The following is a 26,684-nucleotide window of genomic DNA, read 5'->3' on the forward strand; positions in this document are numbered from 1 at the left end:
TGTGAAGGAATAGTGAACAACGCATTACATTCTACAGTCCTGCTTTTACTTTGAAGAATTTCACCGGTCCAGCTTGTTGGCCTATGGACTCCAGTGCCTTCTCGACCTCTCGAGCTGTCCCCACCGGTACTTTTGCTGCTGGCCTCGCCAGACCTCCACTTTTGCTGCTTTTGCTGGCTCCTCCGGGCTTCACCGTTACTTTTGCTGCCGCTGGCTCGCTGCCAAGTCGACTACTGCTGCTCTGCTGACTTGCCTGCCCGCTGTCTCCACAGCCCTCACGACCGGGCTGACTCTACTCCCGACCGGGCTGAAGTGCTTGAGTGCTGTCCTGCTTCTCTCGTGCGGACACTCTTTGCTCGGGGCTGGACTTCCTCTCACGTCCGGGCTTTCCCCCTCGGCCAGTCCGCTTCTCTTGCGCGGCCGGACCCTCTTTTCTGCTCACGGTCGGACTGACTCCGTTTCGTCGGTGGCTTCACTGGACCTGTCCGTGGCCTACCCAGGTACTAGGCCCTCACTCGACATCGTTGGCAGCTCCTGGGCCTGGCTGTGGGCTACACAGCCCTGGAAAACGTCCGGTCGGTGGCGGCTACTGGGCCTCTTCTGCCCCTTTGCCTTGGCTGCACAGCCCTGGAAAATGTTCCAGGTAAGTTGACACTGTCGCTGTCCTGCTGGTTAGGCTTACAGCTTTCGGCTGCGTTCTTCAGTGACACTTACTTACTGCCCCACTTGTTTTCCTTTGCTTCCTGTTCCGACCTTTCTTTTCTTTGGCACCAATTCAAAACCATTTGGCGCCAAATCTTCTGGCTTGGTGCCGTTCCACTTTGTTTCCAAACACAACCTTTTTTTTTCTGACAGTCCTTCTTCTTTGCTTTTCTGTTCTTTTATCCTCTTCATGCTGTTGTTGTGTGTTTTGGTGTAACAATTCACCTAAAACTTATACAAAGACTATTCATCTTGAGCAATTTGACAAAAGGAAAAGTCAGTCTAAAATGAGTAACAATCCGAAGGACGACATCTTGCCACATAGACACAACCTAGAGATAGCCTGACAAAACTCGCCGACTTGTACAGCTGATGTTTTAAATGCAGTCTCAGACATAGAGGGATCTGCAGGCCTCTCTTGTCCCGCTCGCAAACAACTGCGACACAACTCCGTATCTACAGTTTAAACTGTTAAACAATCCTGTGTGTTGCAAAACAGTCCTGTGGGTGAGTTCACAAACTCTATCCCATCCTCGTCGCCAATTGTAGTGTATTCTGGGTACTTGGAACTGACTCAAAAGAACTCTCAGATACAGGAGTAAACTAGCAAGCTTCTTTATTGTAGGATGCCACCATGAGTCTCCCCCAGCGCATGCATTCCCTTGCACAAGACATAACATATGCTAATTACATTATATACATTACAAGTATTGATGTGGATAGAGAACTGGCTGGCAGACAGGAAGCAAAGAGTAGGAGTAAACGGGTCCTTTTCCTATTAATGATCTGGATGAGGGAATTGAAGGCAACATCTCCAAGTTTGCGGATAACACTAAGCTGGGGGGCAGTGTTAGCTGTGAGGAGGATGCTAGGAGACTGCAGGGTGACTTGGATAGGCTGGGTGAGTGGGCAAATATTTGGCAGATGCAGTATAATGTGGATAAATGTGAGGTAAAAACAGGAAAGCAGACTATTATCTAAATGGTGGCCGATTGGGAAATGGGGAGATGCAGCGAGACCTGGGTGTCATGGTACACCAGTCATTGAAGGTAGGCATGCAGGTGCAGCAGGCAGTAAAGAAAGCGAATGGTATGTTAGCTTTCATTGCAAAAGGATTTGAGTCCAGGAGCAGAGAGGTTCTACTGCAGTTGTACAGGGTCTTGGTGAGACCACACCTGGAGTTTTGCGTACAGTTTTGGCACCAAATCTGAGGAAGGACATTATTGCCATAGAGGGAGTGCAGAGACGGTTCACCAGACTGATTCCTGGGATGTCAGGACTGTCTTATGAAGAAAGACTGGATAGACTTGGTTTATACTCTCTAGAATTTAGAAGATTGAGAGGGGATCTTATAGAAACTGGGGTTGGACAGGCTAGATGCAGGAAGATTGTTCACGATGTTGGGGAAGTCCAGGACAAGGGGTCACAGCTTTAAGGATAAAGGGGAAATCCTTTAAAACCGAGATGAGAAGAACTTTTTTCACGCAGAGAGTGGTGAATCTCTGGAACTCTCTGCCACAGAGGGTAGTTGAGGCCAGTTCATTGGCTATATTTAAGAGGGAGTGAGATGTGGCCCTTGTGGCTAAGGGGATCAGGGGGTATGGAGAGAAGGCAGGTACGGGATACTGAGTTGGATGATCAGCCATGATCATATTGAATGGCGTTGCAGGCTCACAGGGCCGAATGGCCTACTCCTGCACCTAATTTCTATGTCTATGTTTCTATGTTTTCACAATGGCGGGCAGTGACTAGTGGGGTACCGCAAGGCTCAGTGCTGGGACCCCAGCTATTTACAATATATATCAATGATTTGGACGAGGGAATTGAATGCAATATCTCCAAGTTTGCGGACGACACGAAGCTGAGGGGCAGCGTTAGCTGTGAGGAGGATGCTAGGAGACTGCAAGGTGACTTGGATAGGCTGGGTGAGTGGGCAAATGCATGGCAGATGCAGTATAATGTGGATAGGTGTGAGGTTATCCACTTTGGTGGCAAAAACAGGAAAGTAGACTATTATCTGAATGGTCTCCGCTTAGGAAAAGGGGAGATGCAACGAGACCTGGGTGTCATGGTACACCAGTCATTGAAAGTAGGCATGCAGGTGCAGCAGGCAGTGAAGAAAGCAAATGGTATGTTAGCTTTCATAGCAAAAGGATTTGAGTATAGGAGCAGGGATATTCTACTGCAGTTGTACAGGGTCTTGGTGAGACCACACCTGGAGTAATGCGTACAGTTTTGGTCTCCTAATCTGAGGAAAGACATTCTTGCCATAGAGGGAGTACAGAGAAGGTTCACCAGACTGATTCCTGGGATGTCAGGACTTCCATATGAAGAAAGACTGGATAGACTCGGCTTGTACTCGCTAGAATTTAGAAGATTGAGGGGGGACCTTATAGAAACGTACAAAATTCTTAAGGGGTTGGACCGGCTAGATGCAGGAAGATTGTTCCCGATGTTGGGGAAGTCCAGAACAAGGGGTCACAGTTTAAGGATAAGGGGGAAATCGTTTAGGACCGAGATGAGAAAAACATTTTTCACACAGAGAGTGGTGAATCTGTGGAATTCTCTGCCACTGAAGGTAGTTGAGGCCAGTTCATTGGCAATATTTAAGAGGGAGCTAGATGTGGCCTTTGTGGCTAAAGGGATCAGGGGGTATGGAGAGAAGGCAGGTACGGGATACTGAGTTGGATGATCAGCCATGATCATATTGAATGGCGGTGCAGGCTCGAAGGGATGAATGGCCTACTCCTGCACCTATTTTCTATGTTCTATGTTTCTATTAGGTGGGTGGTAGAGTGGGCACTAACACTATCCGACACAACTTTACAATCTTTCCAAAGCCAATTATCATACAGACCTGTATGTCTTTGGCGTGTGGGAGGAAGCCAGTGCACCTGGAGAAAACCCACGCAGTCACAGGGCGATCAATAGAAAATAGACGATAGGTGCAGGAGTAGGCCATTTGGCCCTTCGAGCCAGCACCGCCATTCAATGTGATCATGGCTGATCATCCACAATCAGTACCCCGTTCCTGCCTTCTCCCCATCTCCCCTGACTCCGCTATCTTTAAGAGCTCTATCTAATTCTCTCTTGAAAGTATCCAGAGAACCGGCCTCCACCACCCTCTGAGGCAGAGAATTCCACAGACTCACAACTCTCTGTGTGAAAAAGTGTTTCCTCGTCTCCGTTCTAAATGGCTTACCCCTTATTCTTAAACTGTTGCCCCTGGTTCTGGACTCCCCCAACATCGGGAACATGTTTCCTGCCTCTAGCGTGTCCAAGCCCTTAACAATCTTATATGTCTCAGTAAGATCACCTGCATGCTCGTACAAACTCCGCCAGACATTAGTCAGGAATGAACCTAGGTCTCAGGCTCTGTCAGAAAGTAAATCTGCCGCTGAGGCACCGTGCTGCCCTCTATTCACGAGGATCTACACTAATCCATTATCATTGTTCCTATAACGTTTAGAGTAACACCTTGAGGCCATATGGGGAATGTTTTGAGAATTGTGCGGGGCAAGATTTATTTTTTACACAGAGAGTGATGAGTGCCTTGTATGTGCTGCTCGGGGTAGCAGTGGAGGCAGATACAAGAGCAGTGTTTGAGGTTTGAGATAGGTATACAGGGAATGGAAGAATTCCATGTTCCAGACACCCACCCTGCACATCTCTTTAAATGTTGCCCCTTTCACTTGAAGACAGATGCTATGCTTGCCTCCATTGGACAGGCCAGGACATCATGTTGCAGCTTTGTAGTACTTTGGTTTGGTTGCTTGGGGTGGGAGATTGCAACCTTCATGTTTCGACGAATGCAATCAACCCTGCGTGCACAATCAAAAAAGATCAAATAGAACAAGTTGTCCTACAACGTTAGGCTGTGCAGGCCATACGCAAGAAGAAGAAGAAGGCTAGGTTGCTCCAACGTGACCCTTATGTTCTGTGCCCCGTCCAATGAAGGCAAGCTTCCATATGCCTTATTTATCGCTCTGTCTTCCCGTGTTATCTATATTTTCAGGCAGCTATGGACTTGGACCCCCTCTGTACATCCACGCTGTTAAGGGTCATGCCATTAACTGCTCTAGCCATGAATTGTACATGAAAATAGGTGCCAGCAAATTCATAATTTTGGCTGACATTTCTCTTGCTACATATCTCCTCCAAGACACGCATGAAGTCTTTGGCAAAGAGTCACGTAGACTTGTCCCAGCTAATGCACTTGTGTTTCTGTCATACTTTGGAAACAATTGGATTGAAAGTATTGCAATTCACAATATATGTAGATCTTCAATAGCTTTATCATTGATATAATCATTTCCATGTGTAATTCCATGTCACCAGACTGATTCCTGGGATGTCAGGACTTTCATATGAAGAAAGACTGGATAGACTCGGCTTGTACTCGCTAGAATTTAGAAGATTGAGGGGGGATAAGAAAAACATTTTTCACACAGAGAGTGGTGAATCTGTGGAATTCTCTGCCACAGAAGGTAGTTGAGGCCAGTTCATTGGCTGGATTTAAGAGGAAGTTAGATGTGGCCCTTGTGGCTAAAGGGATCAGGGGGTATGGAGAGAAGGCAGGTACAGGATACTGAGTTGGATGATCAGCCATGATCATATTGAATGGCGGTGCAGGCTCGAAGGGCCGAATGGCCTACTCCTGCACCTATTGTCTATGTTTCTATGTTTCTATGTAAGCAAAAATTATATTATTACTGTGATGTAAATGGAGGACAAAAGCTAGATAGTGGAGACGTGACTGCTTTAATTATTTTGCAAATTCACTGGTGTTTTATAACTACATTCAAACCACATGAGTTAGCTGTGTTGCTTCAGGGCAAGTGTAGACATGTTCTCTGCTTCTACTGTTTGCCAACAAGCCGCACGTAACAGCTCAAGGGGGTGGAGTGAGGAGGTGAGTAACTGTGCAATTGCAGAGAATGTATGCAAGTGATGTCATGTGTGAAATGAACCAGGCTGCAATGGTTTATCTAACGGCTGGCCGTGTTGAACAATGTTATCTCCTACTGTCTTTATTTCTTCTTTAGACGTTGGAGATGCAGCTTGGATACAAGGCCCTTCGGCCCACTGAGTCCAAACCGACCAGCAATATCCTACACACTAGGGACTATTTACAGAAGCCAATTTACCAACAGACCTGCCCGTCATTGGAATGTGGGAGGAAACCGCTGCCCCTGGAGGAAGCCCACGCCAGCACACTTAAGGGCCTGTCCCACTTAGCGATTTTTTTGGCATATGCCGGCATCATTGATTGACCTAAATTTGCGGCGTGATGCAGCGTGACAGAGCGTGATGAGGCGTGACAGAGCGTGATGAGGCGTGATGAGGCATGATGCAGCACAGAGCGTGACAGAGCGTGATGCAGAGCGTGATGAGGCGTGATGCAGCGTGACAGAGCGTGATGAGGTATGATGCGGCGTGATGAGGCGTGATGCAGCGTGATGAGGCGTGATGCAGCGTGACAGAGCGTGATGAGGCGTGATGCACAGAGCGTGATGAGGCGTGATGCAGCGTGACAGAGCGTGATGAGGCGTGAGCAGTGACAGAGCGTGACAGAGCGTGACAGAGCGTGATGCAGCATGACAGAGCATGATGAGGCGTGATGCAGCGTGACAGAGCATGACAGAGCGTGATGAGGCGTGACAGAGCGTGACAGAGCATGATGCAGCGTGACACAGCGTGACACAGCGTGATGACGTAATAACGCGTTTTTTTTCAAATGTCGCAACATTTTTTTGTCACCGCAGGATTTTGAAATGTTCAAAATCTTCTGACGACGCTGATATATCGCCGAACAAAATCGCCAAGTGGGACAGGCCGTTAACACTATACTACACATACTGGGGACACTTTACATTTATACCAAGCCAATTAAGCTGCAAACCTGCACGTCTTTGGAGTGTGGGAAGAAACTTGAGATTTTGGAGAAAACCCACGCAGGTTACAGGGAGAACGTATAAACTCTGTACAGACATCACCCGTGGTCAGGATCGAACCAGCGTCTCTGGCGCTGTGAGGCAGAAACTCTACCGCTGCGCCACCGTGCTGCCTTTCTTGGTTTCCTATTGTTAATTCCCGATGTTGGGGGAGTCCAGAACCAGGGGCCACAGTTTTAGAATAAGGAGTAAGCCATTTAAAACGGAGACGAGGAAACGCTTTTTCTCACAGAGAGTGGTGAGTCTGTGGAATTCTCTGCCTCAGAGGGCGGTGGAGGCCAGTTCTCTGGATACTATCAAGAGAGAGCTGGATAGGGCTCTTAAAGACAGCGGAGTCAGGGGATATGGGGAGAAGGCAGGAACGGGGTACTGATTGTGGATGGTCAGCCATGATCACATTGAATGGTGGTGCTGGCTCAAAGGGCTGAATGGCCTCCTCCTGCTCCTATTGTCTATTGTCTAATTCCCCACAATCTCCATCTTGGAGCGCTACATTTACCCCTAGCTAACCGCTCCCTTTTCATAAATATCCACTAGGTATCCCTAGTGTTCGGTGTTTAATCTGATATAACTCCTCTAATAATCTAATTACTTTCTCTAATAATCAATTACTTCCCTTGTCACTGACTACTTACTATCTTGCTGCTGGTTGTCGAACAATTTTCGTGTTCTGATCTGCACCTTCATTTTGCCATTTTCTCCCCCCCACGCCCCCACCAAAATCAGTCTGAAGAAGGATCCCGACCCAAAACGTCACCTGTTCATATTTTCCAGAGATGCTGCCTGGCCTGCTGAGTTCCTCCAGCACTTTGCGTCTTTTTTTGTTTTGTAAACCAGCACCTGCAGTTCCTTGTGTCCCCATTTTGTCGCCTGTTGCAGTGTGGTTTTTGATTACATTATTTTCCTGCAGAAAGAGCTCCTTTGTTAAGAGAGAGAGAGTTCATCCTTCTGTGCAAGAAGGAACTGCAGATGCAGGTTTACACCAAAGATGCTGCAGTAACACAGCAGGTCTGGCAGAATCTTGGGGGAGAAGGAATCCAGACATGCTGCCTGACCCGGGTTCATTCTTCTCATTGACCTGCTCTTTCTAATTGAATTTCACCCAGTAATACCGGAGTCAATTTGTGTTGTCGAGAGTGGTGCCTAATCCCCATTTTATTACCTTCAATCGTTAATATTAACATCTGCTAATGTATTACCTGTTATCATCAACCTGATTTATCCTACATTAGCTTTATTATTTCTGACTTCTGTGTGCATAAAATACACTATGGCGGGACCAGGCGCAGGCTCGGCGATCGGTTCAATGAACAGAGATGTTGGACAGAGTCGAGGGGGGAGGGAAACGGACAGGTGTTGCATCTCCAGCGGTTGCAGGGCAAAGTACCTGGGGAGGGGGTGGTTTGGGAGGAAGGGACGAGTTGACCACATAGTTTCAGAGGGAACGGTCTCCACGGAAAGCAGAAAGGGATGACAATAGACAACAGGTGCAGGAGTAGGCCATTCGGCACTTCGAGCCAGCACCGCCATTCAATGTGATCATGGCTGATCATCCCCAATCAGTACCCCGTTCCTGCCTTCTCCCCATATCCCCTGACGCCGCTATCTTTAAGAGCCCTATCTAACTCTCTCTTGAAAGTATCCAGAGAACCGGCCTCCACCGCCCTCTGAGGCAGAAAATTCCACACTCACCACTCTTTGTGAGAAAAAGTGTTTCCTTGTCTCCGTTCTAAATGGTTTACTCCTTATTCTTAAACTGTGGCCCCTGAAGCTGAACTCCCCCAACATCGGGAACATGTTTCCTGCCTCTATTGTGTCCAAACCCTTAATAATCTTATATGTTTCAATGCGATCTCCTCTCATCCTTCTAAACTCCAGAGTGTACAAGCCCAGCTGCTCCATTCTCTCAGCATATGACAGTCCCGCCATCCCGGGAATTAACCTTGTAAACCTACACTGCACTCCCGCAATAGCAAGAATGTCCTTCCTCAGATTTGGAGACGAAAACTGCACACAATACTCCAGGTGTGGTCTCACTAGGGCCCGGTATATAGTCCGGATCAAACCCGGGTCTCTGGCGCAGTAAGGCAGTAGCTCTACCGCTGCAGCACCGTGTCGCCCGATGCCATTGTAAACCATATAACCATATAACAATTACAGCACGGAAACAGACCATCTCGGCCCTTCTAGTCCGTGCCGAACACTTACTCTCACCTAGTCCCATCTACCTGCACTCAGACCATAATCCTCCATTCCTTTCCCGTCCATATACCTATCCAATTTATTTTTAAATGGTAAAATCGAACCTGCCTCCACCACTTCCACTGGAAGCTCATTCCACACAGCCACCACTCTGAGTAAAGAAGTTCCCCCTCATGTTACCCCTAAACATTTGTCCCATAATTCTCAAATCATGTCCTCTTGTTTGAATCTTCCCTACTCTCAGTGGGTAAAGCTTATCCACGTCAACTCTGTCTATCCCTCTAATCATTTTAAAGACCTCTATCAAGTCCCCCCTTAACCTTCTGCGCTCCAAAGAATAAAGACCTAACTTGTTCAACCTTTCTCTGTAACTTAGTTGCTGAAACCCAGGCAACATTCTTGTAAATCTCCTCTGTACTCTCTCTATTTTGTTGACATCTTTCCTATAATTGTGCGACCAAAATTGTACACCATACTCCAGGATTGGCCTTACCAATGCCTTGTACAATTTAACATTACATCCCACTTCTATACTCAATGCTCTGATTTATAAAGGCCAGCACACCAAAAGCTTTCTTTACCACCCTATCTACATGAGATTCCACCTTCGGGGAACTATGCACAGTTATTCCTAGATCCCTCTGTTCAACTGCATTCCTCAATTCGCTACCATTTACCATGTACATCAAATTTTGATTTGTCCTGCCAAGATGTAGCACCTCACACTTATCAGCATTAAACTCCATCTGCCATCTTTCAGTCCCACTCTTCCAACTGGCATAAATCTCTCTGTAGACTTTGAAAATCTACTTAATTATCCACAACACCACATATCTTAGTATCATCTGCATACTTACTAATCCAATTTACCACACCATCATCCAGATCATTGATGTACATGACAAACAACAGTGGACCCAACACAGATCCCTGTGGCACCCCACTAGTCACTGGCCTCCAACCTGACAAACAACCATCCACCATTACTCTCTGGCATCTCCCATTCAGCCACTGTTGAATCCATCTTGCTACTCCACCATTAATACCCAACAATTGAACCTTCTTAACCAACCTTCCATGAGGAACCTTGTCAAAGGCCTTACTGAAGTCCATATATACAACATCCACTGCTTTACCCTCATCAATTTCCCTAGTAACCTCTTCAAAAAATTCAAGAAGATTAGTCAAACATGACCTTCCAGGCACAAATCCATGTTGACTGTTCCTAATCAGACCCTGTTTATCCAGATGCTTATATATATTATCTCTAAGTATCCTTTCCATTAATTTGCCCATCACTGACGTCAAACTAACAGGTCTATAATTGCTAGGTTTACTCTTAGACCCCTTTTTAAACAATGGAACAACATGCGCAGTACGCCAATCCTCCGGCACTATTCCCGTTTCTAATGACATTTGAAATATTTCTGTCATACTTCTAATCTCAAAGTTCTTAAACGCTGTTCTTATCTTGGCCTTAAAGTCCCATTGTACTTTTGATTTTGCAGAGGTCAGTCTTGCCTGGTGTACTCCACCGCTGCTCCATGCTGCTGCAGACCACGTCTGATCCACCTGCTCGTCAGACCTCTGTGGGATCTCCAGTGGTCGGTGCCTGATCTAATCGCTCCCCTGACTGCTGCAGGGTATCCGGAGCCCACACCACCGAACCCGTGTGAAATCGTCACTCATCCCCCGCGGCCACTGCTCCAACTCAATGCACAGCCAGGCCTCTCGCTGCCAACATCCAAACCCCCACTGCATCTTCCAACTACACTGCTGACATCCGCTTGACATAATACCTAGTGTGGGAAGGAACTGCCCTCTGCCTCAGATATTCCCGATGTTGGGGGAGTCCAGAACCAGGGGCCACAGTTTAAGAATAAGGGGTAAGCCATTTAGAACAGAGATGAGGAAACACTTTTTCACCCAGATAGTTGTGAGTGTGGAATTCTCTGCCTCAGAGGGCGGTGGAGGCAGGTTCTCTGGATACTTTCAAGAGAGAGCTAGATGGGGCTCTTAAATAATAATAATAATAATAATAATACTAATAATGTTTATTTATATAGCACTTTTCAACAAAACCAGTATTTGAACCAAAGTACTTTACAGAGATTGATTAAATTAATTGAACAGATCAAATGTCAATAAATCCATACAAAACAAAAAAGAGAAAAAGAAAAAAGACACAGAACAGTACACTATAGAAATCAACAAGAAACGTCCCCCCACAGCAGAATTCACTGTGAGGGAAGGCACAAAAATATCCAGTTCTCCCCCCTCATAGTCCACCCGAGGTCGGTGTCTATATGTGGTCTCCTCAGCCAACTAGATGTTCTCAGGCCCTCTTGCCACGAAGCTGGATCATTGGCGTCGGCGTCCGGACCTCTGACACTGGCGAACTCGGACACCAGGCCTCGCGGTGTTGAAATCCAGTGCCGCCCGCCCGCGGCTGGACGCTCTGCAGCCACAGCTCAGCGATGCTGCAGTCGGCGTTCCCAGTGCCCCGGAGCTTACCGCAAGGCGCCCCAGTAAGGCATCGCCCGCTCCGTGTTGGTGTTGGTGTCCCAGCATCTGCACCGCCGGCGAAGCTGTAGTCCCGGCAGGAAATCGTCGCTCCAGCGCTGCTCCAGCTCGATGATAGGCCGCACAGAGAGGACGAAGAAGCGGTTCAAGAAAACCGCATCTCCGACCAGGTAGGACTGGGATTAAAACAGTTTCCCCCTTCCCCTCCCCCTACCCACCACATAAAAGAAGACCTCCAATGAACAATTTTCACGGACAGGACTAAAAATAAAAATAAAAAAGGGAGAAAGGACGGACTGCAGGAGGAGCAGCCATACACAACGGCGCATCACCCCCGCAGTCCGCCATCTTTATATGTAAGGGTCCATCTTATCGATGGAAGGGTCTATATATTAAAGATAGCTATGATGATCACATTGAATGGCTATGCTGGCTCGAAGGGCCTGCACCTATTGTCTATTGTCTATTGAACTACACAAGCTGGTTTACACCGAAGATAGACACAAATGCTGGAGTAACTCAGTGTGTTACTCAGGCAGCATCTCCGGAGAAAAGGAATGGGTGACGTTGTGGATCGGAACCATTCTTCTGACTGATCTAACATAAAACCTTACCTATTTGTTTTTTAATGTACTCCATCTTTCCACAGCACCATTCGAGACAATAGACAATAGGTACAGGAGTAGGCCATTCGGCCCTTCGAGCCAGCACCGCCATTCAATGTGATCATGGCTGATCATCCCCAATCAGTACCCCGTTCCTGCCTTCTCCCCATATCCGCTGACTCCGCTATCTTTAAGAGCCCTATCCAGCTCTCTCTTGAAAGTATCCAGAAAGACTGACAAATATATACTTGATGGAAAGTATAACAGCTAAACTCCAGTTGAGGACTGATGTATTTAATACTATATGGAAACGGGTACTATTACAAATGCCAAGATTGATTAAGGATACGATTGGATGAGCTTGCTCTGGTGCCTGTGAATAGGATGCTTGTATGATAGAATGTAAAGATGATTTGATGTGATTCGATGTTAATAGACGTTAGGTGATTTGTATTTTGCTATTTTCTTTTTTGTTTTTCTCTGTTTTGTTTTTATGTGTATTTTGTTATGTCAATAAATGTTGAGTTAAAAAAAACAAAAGAAAATATCCAGAGAACCGGCCTCCACCGCCCTCTGAGGCAGCGAATTCTACAGACTCACCATTTTATTCTTGGCCCTCTTATCAAACCCCCCCCCCCACATTTCACCCAATACGACCACGTCTTAACTTTTCACTCCAACTTTAGAGTTTTAGAATGATACAGTGTGGAAACAAGTCCTTCAGCCCAACTTGCCCACACCGGCCAATAATGTCCCAGCTATACTAGTCCCACCAGCCCACGTTTGGCCCATATCCCTCCCAACTGTCCTATATACCATGTATGTACCTGTCCAATTTGTATATGAATTTCAACCAAGATGTCAATGCATTTACTCCGCATTTGGCAGGATGCCTCAAAGCTCTCTCTACTATCAATGAAATGGCTCTTTTGAATTGCAGCCACTGTTGTATTATGGAAAAATGTAGCAGCAAACATGTACTTAGCAACCTCTCGTCAATAGCAATTGCAGGTCTTTGTCAAATCAATAGGTACGAGGGGTAAGGTGATTGCTAAACAGGTTTGGAATAGGTGCCGCAGGGAACAAAATAAAAGCTTGTCACAAAAGGAACTTAATCCTCTGTCTGATTAAATTCAATTCAGTCTGGATTAACGCAGACATCTACCTTACACAGACTTTATTATTTATTGTTAACCACCAGTAAACAACACATACCATTCCCAGGTATATTCCAGTCATGTTCCCAGGAGTTGGATTTTGGTACTTGTTCTGCATGTTGGAATGCCAGTGTGTTTACATGCGAACAGGCGTGTGGAGGAACAGTTTTCAGGCACAAGTTAAATGTTCTTCATCCATTTTGTACACATTCAGTTTCTTGTTTTCACGGATGAAGGAGGAAGAGCCAGTGACTGTCAATGAAAGAGAAAATAAATATGATTTATGGAATCAATGCTATTTCTCTTTTGCTCCGTAAAAGATTAAAGAAACAATATCACCATAGATTAGAGCGTGGCATTTTAATTTATGCGCAGCAGGTGGACATCACTGGCAAAGCAAGCATTCAGTACCCATGTCTAATTGCACCTGAGATAACAATGATGAGACATCACCTCGTCATTCCCAACTGCTTGGTATAACTGAATGGATTGATAAGCTAGTTCCAGGCAGTAAAAAGGCAACCACCTTGAGCGGTGCAGGCTCGAAGGGCTGAATGGCCTACTCCTGCACCTATTTTCTATGTGTGTGGAGTGAGAAGCAGACTCCAACACAGACAGAATCACAAATGTATTGGGATAAAAGTAAACAAGATGTTTGTTTTAAACAAAAGACAACCCTGCAACTGCCTCGCCATCAACATTGCTGGAAGCTTTCAGAATTTAGTTTAGTTTGTGGCCACAGCATAGAAATAGGCCCTTCAGCCTCCGAGATCACTTCCCAGGAGCCCCGGTGGTTGAAGGGCCTGTCCCACTTACGCAATTGTTTTTGACAGGTCGCCGAAAATATTCAACATGGCGACCAGATAAAGGTACGACTCTTTGGGCGACTACTAACGACCATGCTGGCGTCAGTCACCCCACGACATGTCGCACACACAGACTGTATGTCAAGTGAGTTTATTGTCATGTGTCCCTGTCTAGGACAATGAAATTCTTGCTTTGCTTCAGCTCAACAGAACATAGTGGGCATTTACTACAAAACAGATCAATGTGTCCATATACCATAATATAAATATATACACACATGAATAAATAAATTGATAAAGTGCAAATGACAGATAATTGGTTATTGATAATCAGAGTTTGTCCGAGCCAGGTTTAATAGCCTGATGGCTGTGGGAAGTAGCTATTCCTGAACCAGGATGTTGCAGTCTTCAGGCTCCTGTACCTTCTACCTGAAGGTAGCAGGGAGATGAGTGTGTGGCCAGGATGGTGTGGGTCCTTGATGATACTGCCAGCCTTTTTGAGGCAGCAACTGCGATAGATCCCCTCGATGGAAGGAAGGTCAGAGCCGATGATGGACTGGGCAGTGTTTACTACTTTTTGTAGTCTTTTCCTCTCCAGGGCGCTCAAGTTGCCGAACCAAGCCACAATGCAACCGGTCAGCATGCTCTCTACTGTGCACCTGTAGAAGTTAGAGAGAGTCCTCCTTGACAAACCGACTCTCCGTAATCTTCTCAGGAAGTAGAGGCGCTGATGAGCTTTCTTGATAATTGCATCAGTGTTCTCGGACCAGGAAAGATCTTCAGAGATGTGCACGCCCAGGAATTTGAAGCTCTTGACCCTTTCAACCATCGACCCACTCAAGGAACAAAGACGATTGCAAGTGAACATGTTCCTGGGTATTGCCCACCCCACCATCAAAGGGATCTACAAGGCTCTCTGCCACAAAAATGCAGGCAGCATCATCAGAGACCCACGCCACAACGACCACGCTCTGATTTCACTCCAGTCATTGGGAAGAAGGAACAGTAGGTATGTTACAAAACCTACCTGAATCGTCATTGGGAATCTGCCCACAGCCAGGTCCGCGATTTTGGCGCTGTTTGGAGGGGGCGGGTTTAAAACGCGATTTTTACTAGGCTGTACTAATCGCAGATGTTCAGAAACTAGTAAATCATCATCGGAGAATCGCTGCAAGACCCTGTCGCAAAAGCTATTATCACGTTTATAGGCCTCGATAATATAGATATAAGAGTATTAAAATTACTGTCTCATTCCGCAACCTCTCGCAGCCCCAGAGTTTTATAGAGCAAACAATTAAAGGTATGTACCTTATTTTTACATTAAATGGGGCATATACATAACCCTATATATCAAGTTATCTATAGCGAGTAGTTCATTTTGGGCTTTTTTCCTCCCGCAGGCGCTCTCGGCATTGAGGGCACTAATCCAGCGCGATGTCAACGTTCTAAACAGCGCGTCACATGAACACCTGAAGCCGATTTTTCAGATGGAGTATAGGAGCGTTTATTTACAGCAATTGAACACTAACCGACTTCCCATTTGAAGGACTTCTAAATTAAGAAGGTAAATTAGATTTCATGAAGAAATCATGTTTGTATATTGTGATATTTGGGGTGATTAATGTAGGAAGATCTTTGTTGGACACTTAGGCTATTTAAGAGATGTGCATCTTTCCTTAATATTTGAAGCTTTTGACTACCCAAGATCACAGCTTTTTTGTAATGTCCATTGAAAATCAATAGGGAACAAGATGCTAATTTCCGAGTATGAAAATGGCTATAACTTTTTTAATACTTGAGATATGAAAGTGAATTTGGTGTCAAATTAAACTTATTGTTATGCCTTTATCTGATGGGATAAATTGCAGACTTGATTTTTAAAATCTCAAAATTTTGTAACATTGCTAGGAACAGGAGCCTAAAAATTGTAATGTCCAGGTGGAGGAACAGCTTCTTCCCAAACTGTACCATGACCAACTCCAACTAAACTCCAAGCTACATAGAGTTGGGGATATTGATTTTGTCTCTGCATTATTAGTGGGGATATTTTTAATATACTGGTTATTTATTGTTGTTTACATACTGTTTACAGTACTATGTTTACATATTGTTTACAGTACTATATTTACATATTGTTTACATATTGTTTACAGAGTACTATATTTACATATTGTTTACATATTGTGTACATACACATACAGTTTACATACTGTTACAGAGTACTATATTTGCATATTCTGTTGTGCTGCCACTTGTAAGAACGCCATTGGTCTGTTTGGAGACATATGACAATAAAACGCTCTTGAATCTTGACATTTTATTTAACAATTGTGCACTGACTCAGTCAGGAGGGGCTGTTGAAACAACACACTACAACAGTGTATGGAAGCAACGAAAATAGATCTCGCGAATTACAGCAATGTCATAGAGTCATAGAGAGTCAGAGTGATACAGTGTGGAAACAGGCCCTTCAACCCAACTTGCCCACACTTGCAACATGCCCCATCTACACTAGTCCCACCTGCCTGCGTTTGGCCCATATCCCTCCAAACCTGTCCTGTTCTGAAGAAGGGTCTCAACCCGAAACGTCACATTTTCTCCAGAGATGCTGCCTGTCCCACTGAGTTACTCCTGCTTTGTGTCCCCAGATATTTACAATATATCTTAATGATCTGGACGAGGGAATTGAATGCAATATCTCCGAGTTTGCAGATGACACGAAGCTGGGGGGCAGTGTTAGCTGTGAGGAGGATGCTGGGAGGCTGCAAGGTGACTTGGATAGGTTGGGTGAGTGGGAAAATGTGTGGCAGATGCAGTATAATGTGGATAAATGTGAGGTTATCCATTTTGGTGGCAAAAACAGGAAAGTAGACTGTTATCTGAATGGTGGCCGATTAGGAAAAGGGGAGATGCAACGAGACCTGGGTGTCATGGTACACCAGTCATTGAAAGTAGGCATGCAGGTGCAGCAGGCAGTGAAGAAAGCGAATGGTATGTTAGCTTTCATAGCACAAGGATTTGAGTATAGGAGCAGGGAGATTCTATTGCAGTTGTACAGGGTATTGGTGAGACCACACCTGGAGTATTGCGTACAGCTTTGGTCTCCAAATCTGAGGAAGGACATTATTGCCATAGAGGGAGTGCAGAGAAGGTTCACCAGACTGATTCCTGGGATGGCAGGACTTTCATATGAAGAAAGACTGGATAGACTCGGCTTGTACTCGCTAGAGTTTAGAAGATTGAGGAGGGGTCTTATAGAAACTTACAAAATTCTTAAGGGGTTGGACAGGCTAGATGTAGGAAGATTGTTCCCGATGTTGGGGAAGTCCAGGACAAGGGGTCACACAGTTTAAGGATAAGGGGGAAGTCTTTTAGGACCGAGATAAGAAAATCTTTTTTACACAGAGAGTGGTGAATCTGTGGAATTCTCTGTCACAGAATGTAGTTCATTGGCTATATTTAAGAGGGAGTTAGATGTGGCCCTTGTGGCTAAAGGGATCAGGGGGTATGGAGAGAAGGCAGGTACAGGATACTGAGTTGGATGATCAGCCATGGTCATATTGAATGGCGGTGCAGGCTCGAAGGGCCGAATGGCCTCTACTCCTGCACCTCTTGTCTATGTTACTATGTTTCTATTCCATGTACCTGTCTAACTGATTCTGAAACGTTGGGACGGCCCCCGCCTCAACTACCTCCTCTGGCAGCTCGTTCCCTTCTACTCTGGGCTGGAGACTTTGCAGTTCAATTAAATGCGATTCTTCCAGCCAAACCCAGCGAGTGCAACAATGATCCTAATGACAAAGATGAAACTTTGGCAAGAAAGGAGAAATACCCAAACGCCAGCATTCCGGTTGAGAATAGTATAGTTATTGTGTGCATTCTTTTCCGTTAATTTAATGAGAAACAATGTTCAGTGGCCATAAAGGACTACAACAACGCTCCATCATTGCAAAAAGACTTTGGAATGAAGTAAGAAAGAACTGCAGATGCTGGTACAATTGAAGGTAGACACAAAATGTTGGGAGTAACTCAGCAGGACAGGCAGCATCTCTGGAGAGAAGGAATGGGTGACCTTGCGGGTCGGGACCCATCTTCAGACTGAAGATGTTGCCTGTCCCGCTGAGTTACTCCAGCATTTTGTGTCTACCCTAGACTTTGGATTGAGTTTTCCAATTTGAGGGAGTGCAGCGTAGGTTTACAAGGTTAATTCCTGGGATGGCGGGATTGTCATATGCTGAGAGAATGGAACATCTGAGCTTGTACACTCTGTAGTTTAGAAGGATGAGAGGATATCTTATTGAAACATGCAGGTGATCTAACATGTTCCCGATGTTCGGGGAGTCCAGAACCAGGGGCCACAGTTTAAAAATAAATTGGATAGTTATATGGACGGGAAAGGAATGGAGGGTTATGGTCTGAGTGCAGGTAGATGGGACTAGGGGAGAATACGTGTTCGGCACGGACTAGAAGGGTCGAGATGGCCTGTTTCCGTGCTGTAATTGTTATATGGTTATAAGAATAAGGAGTAAGCCATTTAGAACAGAGATGAGGGAACACTTTTTCACAGAGAGTTGTGAGTCTGCGGAATTCTCTGCCTCAGAGGGCGGTGGAGGCCGGTTCTCTGGATACTTTCAAGAGAGAGTTAGATAGGGCTCTTAAAGATAGTGGAGTCAGGGGATATGGGGAGAAGGCAGGAACGGGGTACTGATTGGGGATGATCAGCCATGATCACATTGAATGGCGATGCTGGCTCGAAGGGCCGAATGGCCTACTCCTGCACCTATTGTCTATTGTCTAATAATCTGCAGCTCAGAATTGTAAAAGACAACATACTCTTATGATCACTTGAAAATACTTTAGTTTAGACATAGAGCATGGACAGAAGCCCTTCGGCCCACTGACCCATACACTAACTAAAGACATAAATAGTTGGAGTAACTCAGCGGGTCAGGCAGCATCTCTGGAGAAAAGCTGTAGGTGACGTTTCGGGTCTCGGCCCTTTTCCCCAGAGACGCTGCCTGACCCGCTGAGTTATTCCAGCATTTAGTGGCTGCCTTCGGTTTAAACCAGCATTTGCGGTTCACTTCTTACACACATACTAATTAGTTCTACCCTGCACAACAGGGACAATTTACAGAAGCCAATTAACCTGCAAACTTCGCACTGCCTTGGGAAACCAGAGCACCCGGCCTGAGTCCAAGGGTGAACGTGCAAACCACTAATTGTGATAATAAGCAGCAATTTTTTTTCTCTCTCCCACAAAAAAAAACACATCAGCCTTGTTCATCAGCAAAAATAAAATACAATGGTAAGAAATCTCGAAAAGTATGAAATTGTAAAGTATAAAATTCACAGAGAGTATCAAATTTCTCCCTTCCACGTAAAGTATCACACGTTCCGAAAAAAAAGCACAGACACGAAGTCCCCGACCCGAAACGCCACCCATTCCTTCTCTCCAGAGATGCTACCTGTCGCCGCTGAATTACTCCAGCATTTTGTGTCTACCTTCGATTTAAACCAGCAGGCAGTTCTTTCCTGACATATCTCAAAGACACTGCAAAGTATCAAAGATCCAAGATCTTTGGTATCAAATCCAGAGAAGATAAGAAGCAGAGAGACAAGCCGAGCCCTTGTGTGATTAGAAACAAGTTCAACTTCAAGTTCAGAAACAAGCCAGTAAAACCTACTGGCCGACAGAATAAGCTGGAGAAACTCCCCGGGTAAGGCAGCATCTAGATACTTTAGTTTAAACATACAGCGTGGAAAGGGGCCCCGCATCTAGATACTTTAGTTTAAACATACAGTGTGGAACGGGGCCCCGCATCTAGATGCTGCCTCACCCGCTCAGTTTCTCCAATTTTATTTTGCCTACCTTCGATTTTTCCAGCATCTGCAGTTCTTTCTTTAACAGTAAAACCCTGCTGCTCACTTTCACCTCAGCGAATTCCCATGTCAGTCGCTTGATCAGACGTGAGCGGCGTGCCCGGAGACTGGGTTTGCTGGGCAGGGTTTGTGTTTGTTCGCCGTTTCTCTTCAGCGACGGAAACACGGCAGTGGTTAAAACAAAACAAGCTTAAGGCTGGATCCTGGCAACCGGCGGATTCTCCGGAGATTACCCCCCCGCTGCTTAGTCGCTTTGTCATGCATGTTTGTCCACATATCCTTATCCTTTCTTTCAAGACCTGCTCGTAAACATTCTTTGCCACCGTCAATGTACTGAGAAAAAAATACATTCGACAGGAATTTTACCCGATAAGTTGAACTGTGACAAAAGCAACTCCCCACCAACACACACACCTCTACCACCACCGCCCCACCCACACACCACCACACACCACATTGACTCCCTTCAGAATGAGTCTATAAACCTAATTGTGCATTAAGATGGAAAGTGGAGTGACACGGTGGTGGTTCGTGGCCCCGACCACGGGTAAACAAGGAGGAGGAATGGCTGAACTTCCTTGCCACCCATCACAGTGAAGAATGCTGTGGTGGACAAAGATCTTATAGCAGAGGTGGATGCTTGTGTTCATTTTTTTTCAATTCAATTCAACTCAACTTTATTGTCATTGCACAAATACAAAATGCAGTTTAGCGTCTGGTCATAGTGCAAGATAGTAGAAATAAAAATACTGGTGAACAATGTGTGGACTGTGGATGAATTTTACTTTGGAGTCACGTGAGTGACTACGTGAAGTGACTACGTGAAGACTACAGGATCAGGAAGAGCTGCTGGGTGTGGCCGCTATGTGGCTTCACCACTAGCGAGATGGCCTTTCAGTCTAAACTGGCGGCCAGCTTACTACCTGTTCTTTTCAAAAAAACTCTCCAAGACAGGTAGTCATGAGGCATTGGATTTCATCACGCCTCCCCTAAATTGCATTTACTCAAAGTGCCCACCATTATTGGGGGGTACATTGAGCAGGGCATTTTAAAAACCCAAATATCTTAAATTGCATTTGATATCCCTGACGTCGGCTATCATTTTCGTATGCTCATTCCAGAGGGGCAGGGTAGTATGGCAAAACACCTGACCCTACTGTTCACAGATGCTCCGCAACTTCTCGAAGGAAGTTATAAAACCTGCCCTCAACCTAAAAAATCCACAGGACTATGAGAACGCCGACCTCACAACCACAGATCCTGCTATCTGGCAAAGTTACCAAACCAAGCCTAAAAAACTGGACATAGTGTCCAAGATATTCGGCATCAAGAGGGCAGGGTCTGGAATGAGCACCACACAAAACCAGACAGCAGTACCTCCATGCGTCCACCAGTAGGCGTCTACTTAATTGTACTGGTGAATGCTCGGGGCCCGCATGCCAGCCCCCGTAAGCCTTTTCAGGCCAGGGTCCAGAGCGGGCCCCATGGAAAATGCGCCACCCCCCAACAACACCATCCCGACAGACAAGGAACCAGAAACCGAAGAAATGAACACACCACTAAACACCAGTGGAGGCAGATAAGTATGGTTCCTACCATCACATAAAAGGTGAAGGGTCTGTACTAACAAGGGGAGGGGAATCACAATGGGTTGGAAACATGAAGAACTATCACACTTGGTAGTTATATACCAAAAGTATTCAAGGATAAGAATTGAATTAAGAAACTTGCCACCAGTTCAGCATGCACCCCAAAGGGGTTTACCCTCCCACTAACAAAGAACATGAGGGACTAGCTAACTGGAGAAGATATACAAGGGGTCATAAAGAAACCTAATATGAACCTTTGGTACCAAAAAACCCAAAGATGGTGAATGTCGCACCATCATTGACTTAACCACTTGAATATTTTCACCAGGTTACACACTTTATGGAAACTTGTAACTGCTAACCATGGATTTCCAAGGATACTGTATGGTAGACATCAACTTAAAAGATGCATACTATTCAGTACCCATTCATAAAGATTTTCGGAGATACCACAATTTACCTGGATGGGGTAACTATGGCAGTATAAATTATTGACAATGGCTAATATGAGCCAAAACTGTTTCCAGATATTCAAACCAGCCCTGACACTATTAAGGAACATATCGTCATGGCATGTCTCTATGATATTACCGACAGACAAATCCATGGAAATAGCTAATCAGCAGCATTAGCTACTAAAACGTATTTAGCCTGGGCTCTGTCATACAATCCAGATAGATCTACGTTGACACCATCCACAACTATGGACTATCTGGTATTCAATTAACTCTATCCACTCATCTATAACATTGCCAAAGGAGAGTCAGCGTATGGCACAACCTGTAACAATTAATGGTAACAATCAACCACCATTCAACAAAGTGGCTACAGTAATTGGGAGTTAGTAGCAGCATTACCAGCTACTTAACTTGAACCTTTCCATTAGAGCTAAGGTGTTAGTGTTTAAACTAAATACCCATACCCAGAATATGGTGACAAATGGACTAATTTGGAGTCATCATCACTACAGACACTGGGCATAAAACCTAGTTGGAAATATTGAGTACGTTCTATTGGTAAAAGCATATTATTCAGTAGTGCACCATTTTGCATGTTCGTTTATAAATTGACATCACACCAACCACTTGGACAGAATAAAATCCATATCATGTGACAATTTATTTAACAATTGTCATGTGGGTCAAACATATTCGACCATCCCAGTGGTCCTCAGACATGGTCATTACAAAGCCACCAGATAATCGATTTTCCCCAGTAGCCCAGACTTATCAAATCACCACGTACCGATGTACCCAGTTTCAGGCATAAGCCACCCATGCCACAAGGTAAATCGGGTAAACTCACTGGGTTGCAGATTTGAAAAGACCACTGCTCATGGGCCCAGTGGGGTTTAAAACCCTAATGATCAGAATATCAACTCACCCAGTTTCAGGCAAAGCCACCCATGCCATTAAACTACTGGGTTGCAGATTTGGACCACTGCTGGGCAGGGTTGCTGATTGGAAAGACCACTGCTGGGCCTGGGTTGTCAAACAGCACTATCGACACAATGACAGCATCCCATCGCATATCCACAAGGGAACATACTTGGCGAACATCAAGAAGTGGGAAGATACTGTTCAAATACAGGAACTACATATTCAACTACAACACAACCTGTACTGGAGTTCCTGGCAGGTCTTCACCACAATGAAGGACTCAGCTACAGTGTCATTAATACAGCCAGAAGTGCTCTGTCAGCCAACTTAACTCAGGCACCAGGACAACAGGCCATAGGGCTGGTGAACAAATTCAGGAGAGGCATATTCAACTCTAATCCCCCAGACCTAGGTACACCCAAATCTGGGATGTTAGGGGATGGTCACCAGCCAGGTCCCTCACCCTGGAACAGCCCACCCTGAAGACGGTCATGCTGATGGCCTTGCCTCAGCACAAAGAGTCCAGTTCCTCCATCTACTACGATTGGACAATATGGTGATAACACTAGACCGTGTTACATTTACCATTCAGGGGCTGGTCAAACAGAGCAGACCAGGAACATCAGGTCTAGTCATGGAATTCCGGGCTTACCCACCTGAACCATGGTTATGTGTCATGACCTACTTATTGAACCACATCGACACAATAAGAAATCCCCGAGGGAGAGAAAAAGCCTTATGGGTCAGCCACAAGAAACCTCATGGTCGGGTGACTCTCAAGTGGCTCAAGCAGGTATTGGGAGTTGCTGGAGTACATACTAACGTGTATAAATCTTACTCCACCAGGGCAGCATCCACATCAGTGACTAAGAGGATGGACGTGCCTATGGACCACATCCTGGCTACAGCGGGATGGTCTAGGGAGTATACGTTCCAAACTTTTATAACAAGCCGCTGGCAGAACCTGAATCGTTTGCAGAAAAAGTATTAGAATCTGCCAAAAATATATATAATTTAAGCCCGGGGGAGCATTTTGGTCTTGTTATTGTTAATAACACCATTATTGTTTTACAAACAGATTCATGGTTGATTACGATAACATACTTCCTCCCTCGAATGACTTCGGCAGCGAGTGAAGTATGAACTGTTACACGGCATGAAATCACAGAGCTTTGAAGTCTTCACGTAGTCACTCACGTGACTCCGAAGTAAAATAGTAAGATTAAACGAGAACTTACCAGTTTGAAGTTTGATCTGTATTTTATGAGGAGTTACGATGAGGGATTACGTGCCCTCCGCTCCCACCCTCATAATATGGATCAAACTGGTAACTAAGCTCTCCTTTTCTTTACTATATTTATTCAATTATTGTGTTATTTTCTGTGATTCCACACCGCTGCTTTGAAGTATGCCGCGCATGCGCCTGGCGGTGTCTTCACATAATCCCTCATCGTAACTCCTCATAAAATACAGATCAAACTTCAAACTGGTAAGTTCTCGTTTAATCTTACTATTAAACTGGTACATAGGCAAATAAATGTATACAAATGGGAGAGTATAAAAGATAGCTAGCGACGGGAGTGTGAGTTCAGCAGTGTAATAGTGTTATTGACAAAGCTGTTCCTCATCCTACTGGTACGATACCTGAGGCTCCTGTACCGCCTCCCTGATGGGAGGAGGGCAAACAGTCCATGGTTAGGGTGGGAGGGGTCTTTGATGATCTTCCCAGCCCGTCTCAGACACCGTTTTCGGTGGGGCAGGGAGCAGGGCACCGATGATATACTGAGCGGTTTTCACCACCCGTTGTAGTGCCTTCCTGTCCGCTACGGTGCAACTGCTGTACCATACCGTGAAGCAGGTGGTCAGGATGCTTTCGATGGTACAGCAGTAAAAGTTGGTCAGGATCTGGGGGGACAGGTGAGCTTTCTTGAGCCTCCTCAGGAAGTAAAGGCGCTGCTGCGCCTTTTTGATCAGCTTGGAGGTGTTGAGGGACCAGGACAGATCCTCCGAGATGTGTACCCCGAGGAATTTGTAGTTGGAGACGCGCTCCACCTCAGTCCCGTTTATATGGATGGGGGTATGTCTGCCCCCTCTGTTCTTCCTGAAGTCAACAATCATTTCCTTCGTCTTCTTGGAGTTGAGGACGAGGTTATTGTTGGCACACCAGGTTGTCAGGTGCTGGACCTCATCCCTGTAGGCTGACTCGTCGTTGTCACTGATCAGTCCTACCACCGTGGTGTCATCGGCAAATTTAATGATGGCGTTGGAGCCATTCTTAGGGATGCAGTCATGGGTGAAGAGGGAGTAGAGGAGAGGGCTGAGCACACAGCCCTGTGGCACGCTGGTGTTCAGTGTTATAGTGGAGGAGGTGAGGTTGTTGACCCTAACAGACTGTGGTCTGTTGATGAGGAAGTCCAATGTCCAGTTGCAGAGGGAGGTGGAGATGCCAAGTCCGCTGAGTTTGGTGATCAAGCTGGCGGGGATGACCGTGTTAAAGGCAGAGCTGAAATCAATGAACAGCAGCCTGATGTAGGAGTTGTTGTAGTCCAGGTGGGTCAGGGCAGAGTGTAGGGCCACCGATATGGTGTCCTCTGTAGACCTGTTGGTCCGGTAGGCAAACTGATGGGGGTCCAGTGTGGGGGGGAGGCAGGCTTTGAGGTGAGCCAAGATCAGCCGCTCAAAGCACTTTGCAATGACAGGGGTGAGTGCCACTGGGCGGAAATCGTTGAGACTCCCTGTAGCTGATTGTTTGGGCACTGGCACAATGGTTGATGTCTTGAGGCAAGTGGGGACAACACCCTGGGCCAGTGACAGATTGAAAATGTCGGCGAGGACTGGGGATAGTTGTCCAGCACATGCCCTGAGCACCTGCCCGGGGATGCCATCGGGGCCGGCAGCTTTGTGCTCATTCACCTTGCTCAGTGCATCTTGTACAGCAGAGGTGGAGAGACTGAGGGGTTGTTCGTTCGGGGGTGGGGCAACTTTGATGGCTGGAGCTTTGTTGTCCCGGTCAAAACGAGCATAGAAATGGTTTAGCTCGTCAGGAAGGGAGGCGTTGTCTGGGGGGGGGGGGTGTGTTAACCTTATTGTAGTCGGCAATGAACTTGATGCCTTGCCACATGCGCCTGGGGTCGGAGTTGTTTTGAAAATGCTCCTAGATCTGCCGTTTGTATTTGAGTTTCGCGCTCCTGATTCCCTTTTTCAGGTTGGCCCTGGATGAGCTGTATTCTATTGTGTATTGTGTGTTCTTTTTAAGTGTATCGCTGCTGCCAAATTCATTTCACTTCATCTTCGGGTTGACTTTGACGAAATTCAGAGACTAGGATCCTGAACTTGAATAAAGGAGACTTTGAAGGTATGAAGGTATGAATATTTTGAAGGTATGAATATTTGAAGGGCCTGTCCCACTTGGTGAATTTGTTTCCGGCGACTGCCGGTGTCATTGACTGATGGATCACGGTTGCCGTAGATTGTGAACATTTCAAAATCCAGCGGCGACAAAAATAATGTTGCGACCCTTGAGGAAACAGCGCGCGTCGATACGTGTCATCACCGCCGCATCACGCCACGACCTTGTCGGTGACCTGATACTTTAGTCAATGATGCCAATAGTCGCCGAAAACATGGTCAAGTGGGACAGGCCCTTGAGACGGGAATTGGCTCGGACAGACTGGCAAATTATACTTGAAGGGTTGACGGTGGAGATGCAATGGCAAGGATTTAAAGATCACATGGATGAGCTCCAGAAATTGTTCATCCCTGTCTGGCAAAAAAATAAAACAGGGAAGGCGGCTCAACCGTGGCTAACGAGGGAAGTCAAGGATCGTGTTAAATCCACGGAAGAGGCAAATACAGTAAATTGGCCAGAAGCGGCAAACCAGAGG

At 45.9% G+C, this 26,684-nt stretch overlaps 1 protein-coding gene across 4 annotated transcripts in view; it reads right to left on the reverse strand.

Annotated features, from left to right (window-relative positions):
• The window catches only part of LOC129695067 (uncharacterized), a 146,858-nt gene extending 126,386 nt beyond the window's left edge, over positions 1-20,472 (reverse strand). Inside the window, exons 1-3 of one of the 4 annotated variants that reach the window (XM_055631820.1) lie at positions 20,318-20,472; positions 19,822-20,165; positions 13,202-13,395 (exon numbers count right to left, since the gene is read on the reverse strand). In XM_055631820.1, the coding sequence (XP_055487795.1) occupies positions 13,202-13,261 (60 nt within the window). In that variant the 5' untranslated portion in view covers positions 13,262-13,395; positions 19,822-20,165; positions 20,318-20,472. The remainder of the gene's footprint in view (positions 1-13,201; positions 13,396-19,821; positions 20,166-20,317) is intronic. The other 3 variants (XM_055631821.1, XM_055631818.1, XM_055631819.1) reach the window with 3 other exon arrangements.
• Between the last annotated feature and the right edge of the window lie 6,212 nt (positions 20,473-26,684).

The sequence above is a fragment of the Leucoraja erinacea genome, unplaced genomic scaffold (assembly GCF_028641065.1).
Source record: "Leucoraja erinacea ecotype New England unplaced genomic scaffold, Leri_hhj_1 Leri_92S, whole genome shotgun sequence".
Lineage (NCBI taxonomy): Eukaryota > Metazoa > Chordata > Chondrichthyes > Rajiformes > Rajidae > Leucoraja > Leucoraja erinaceus.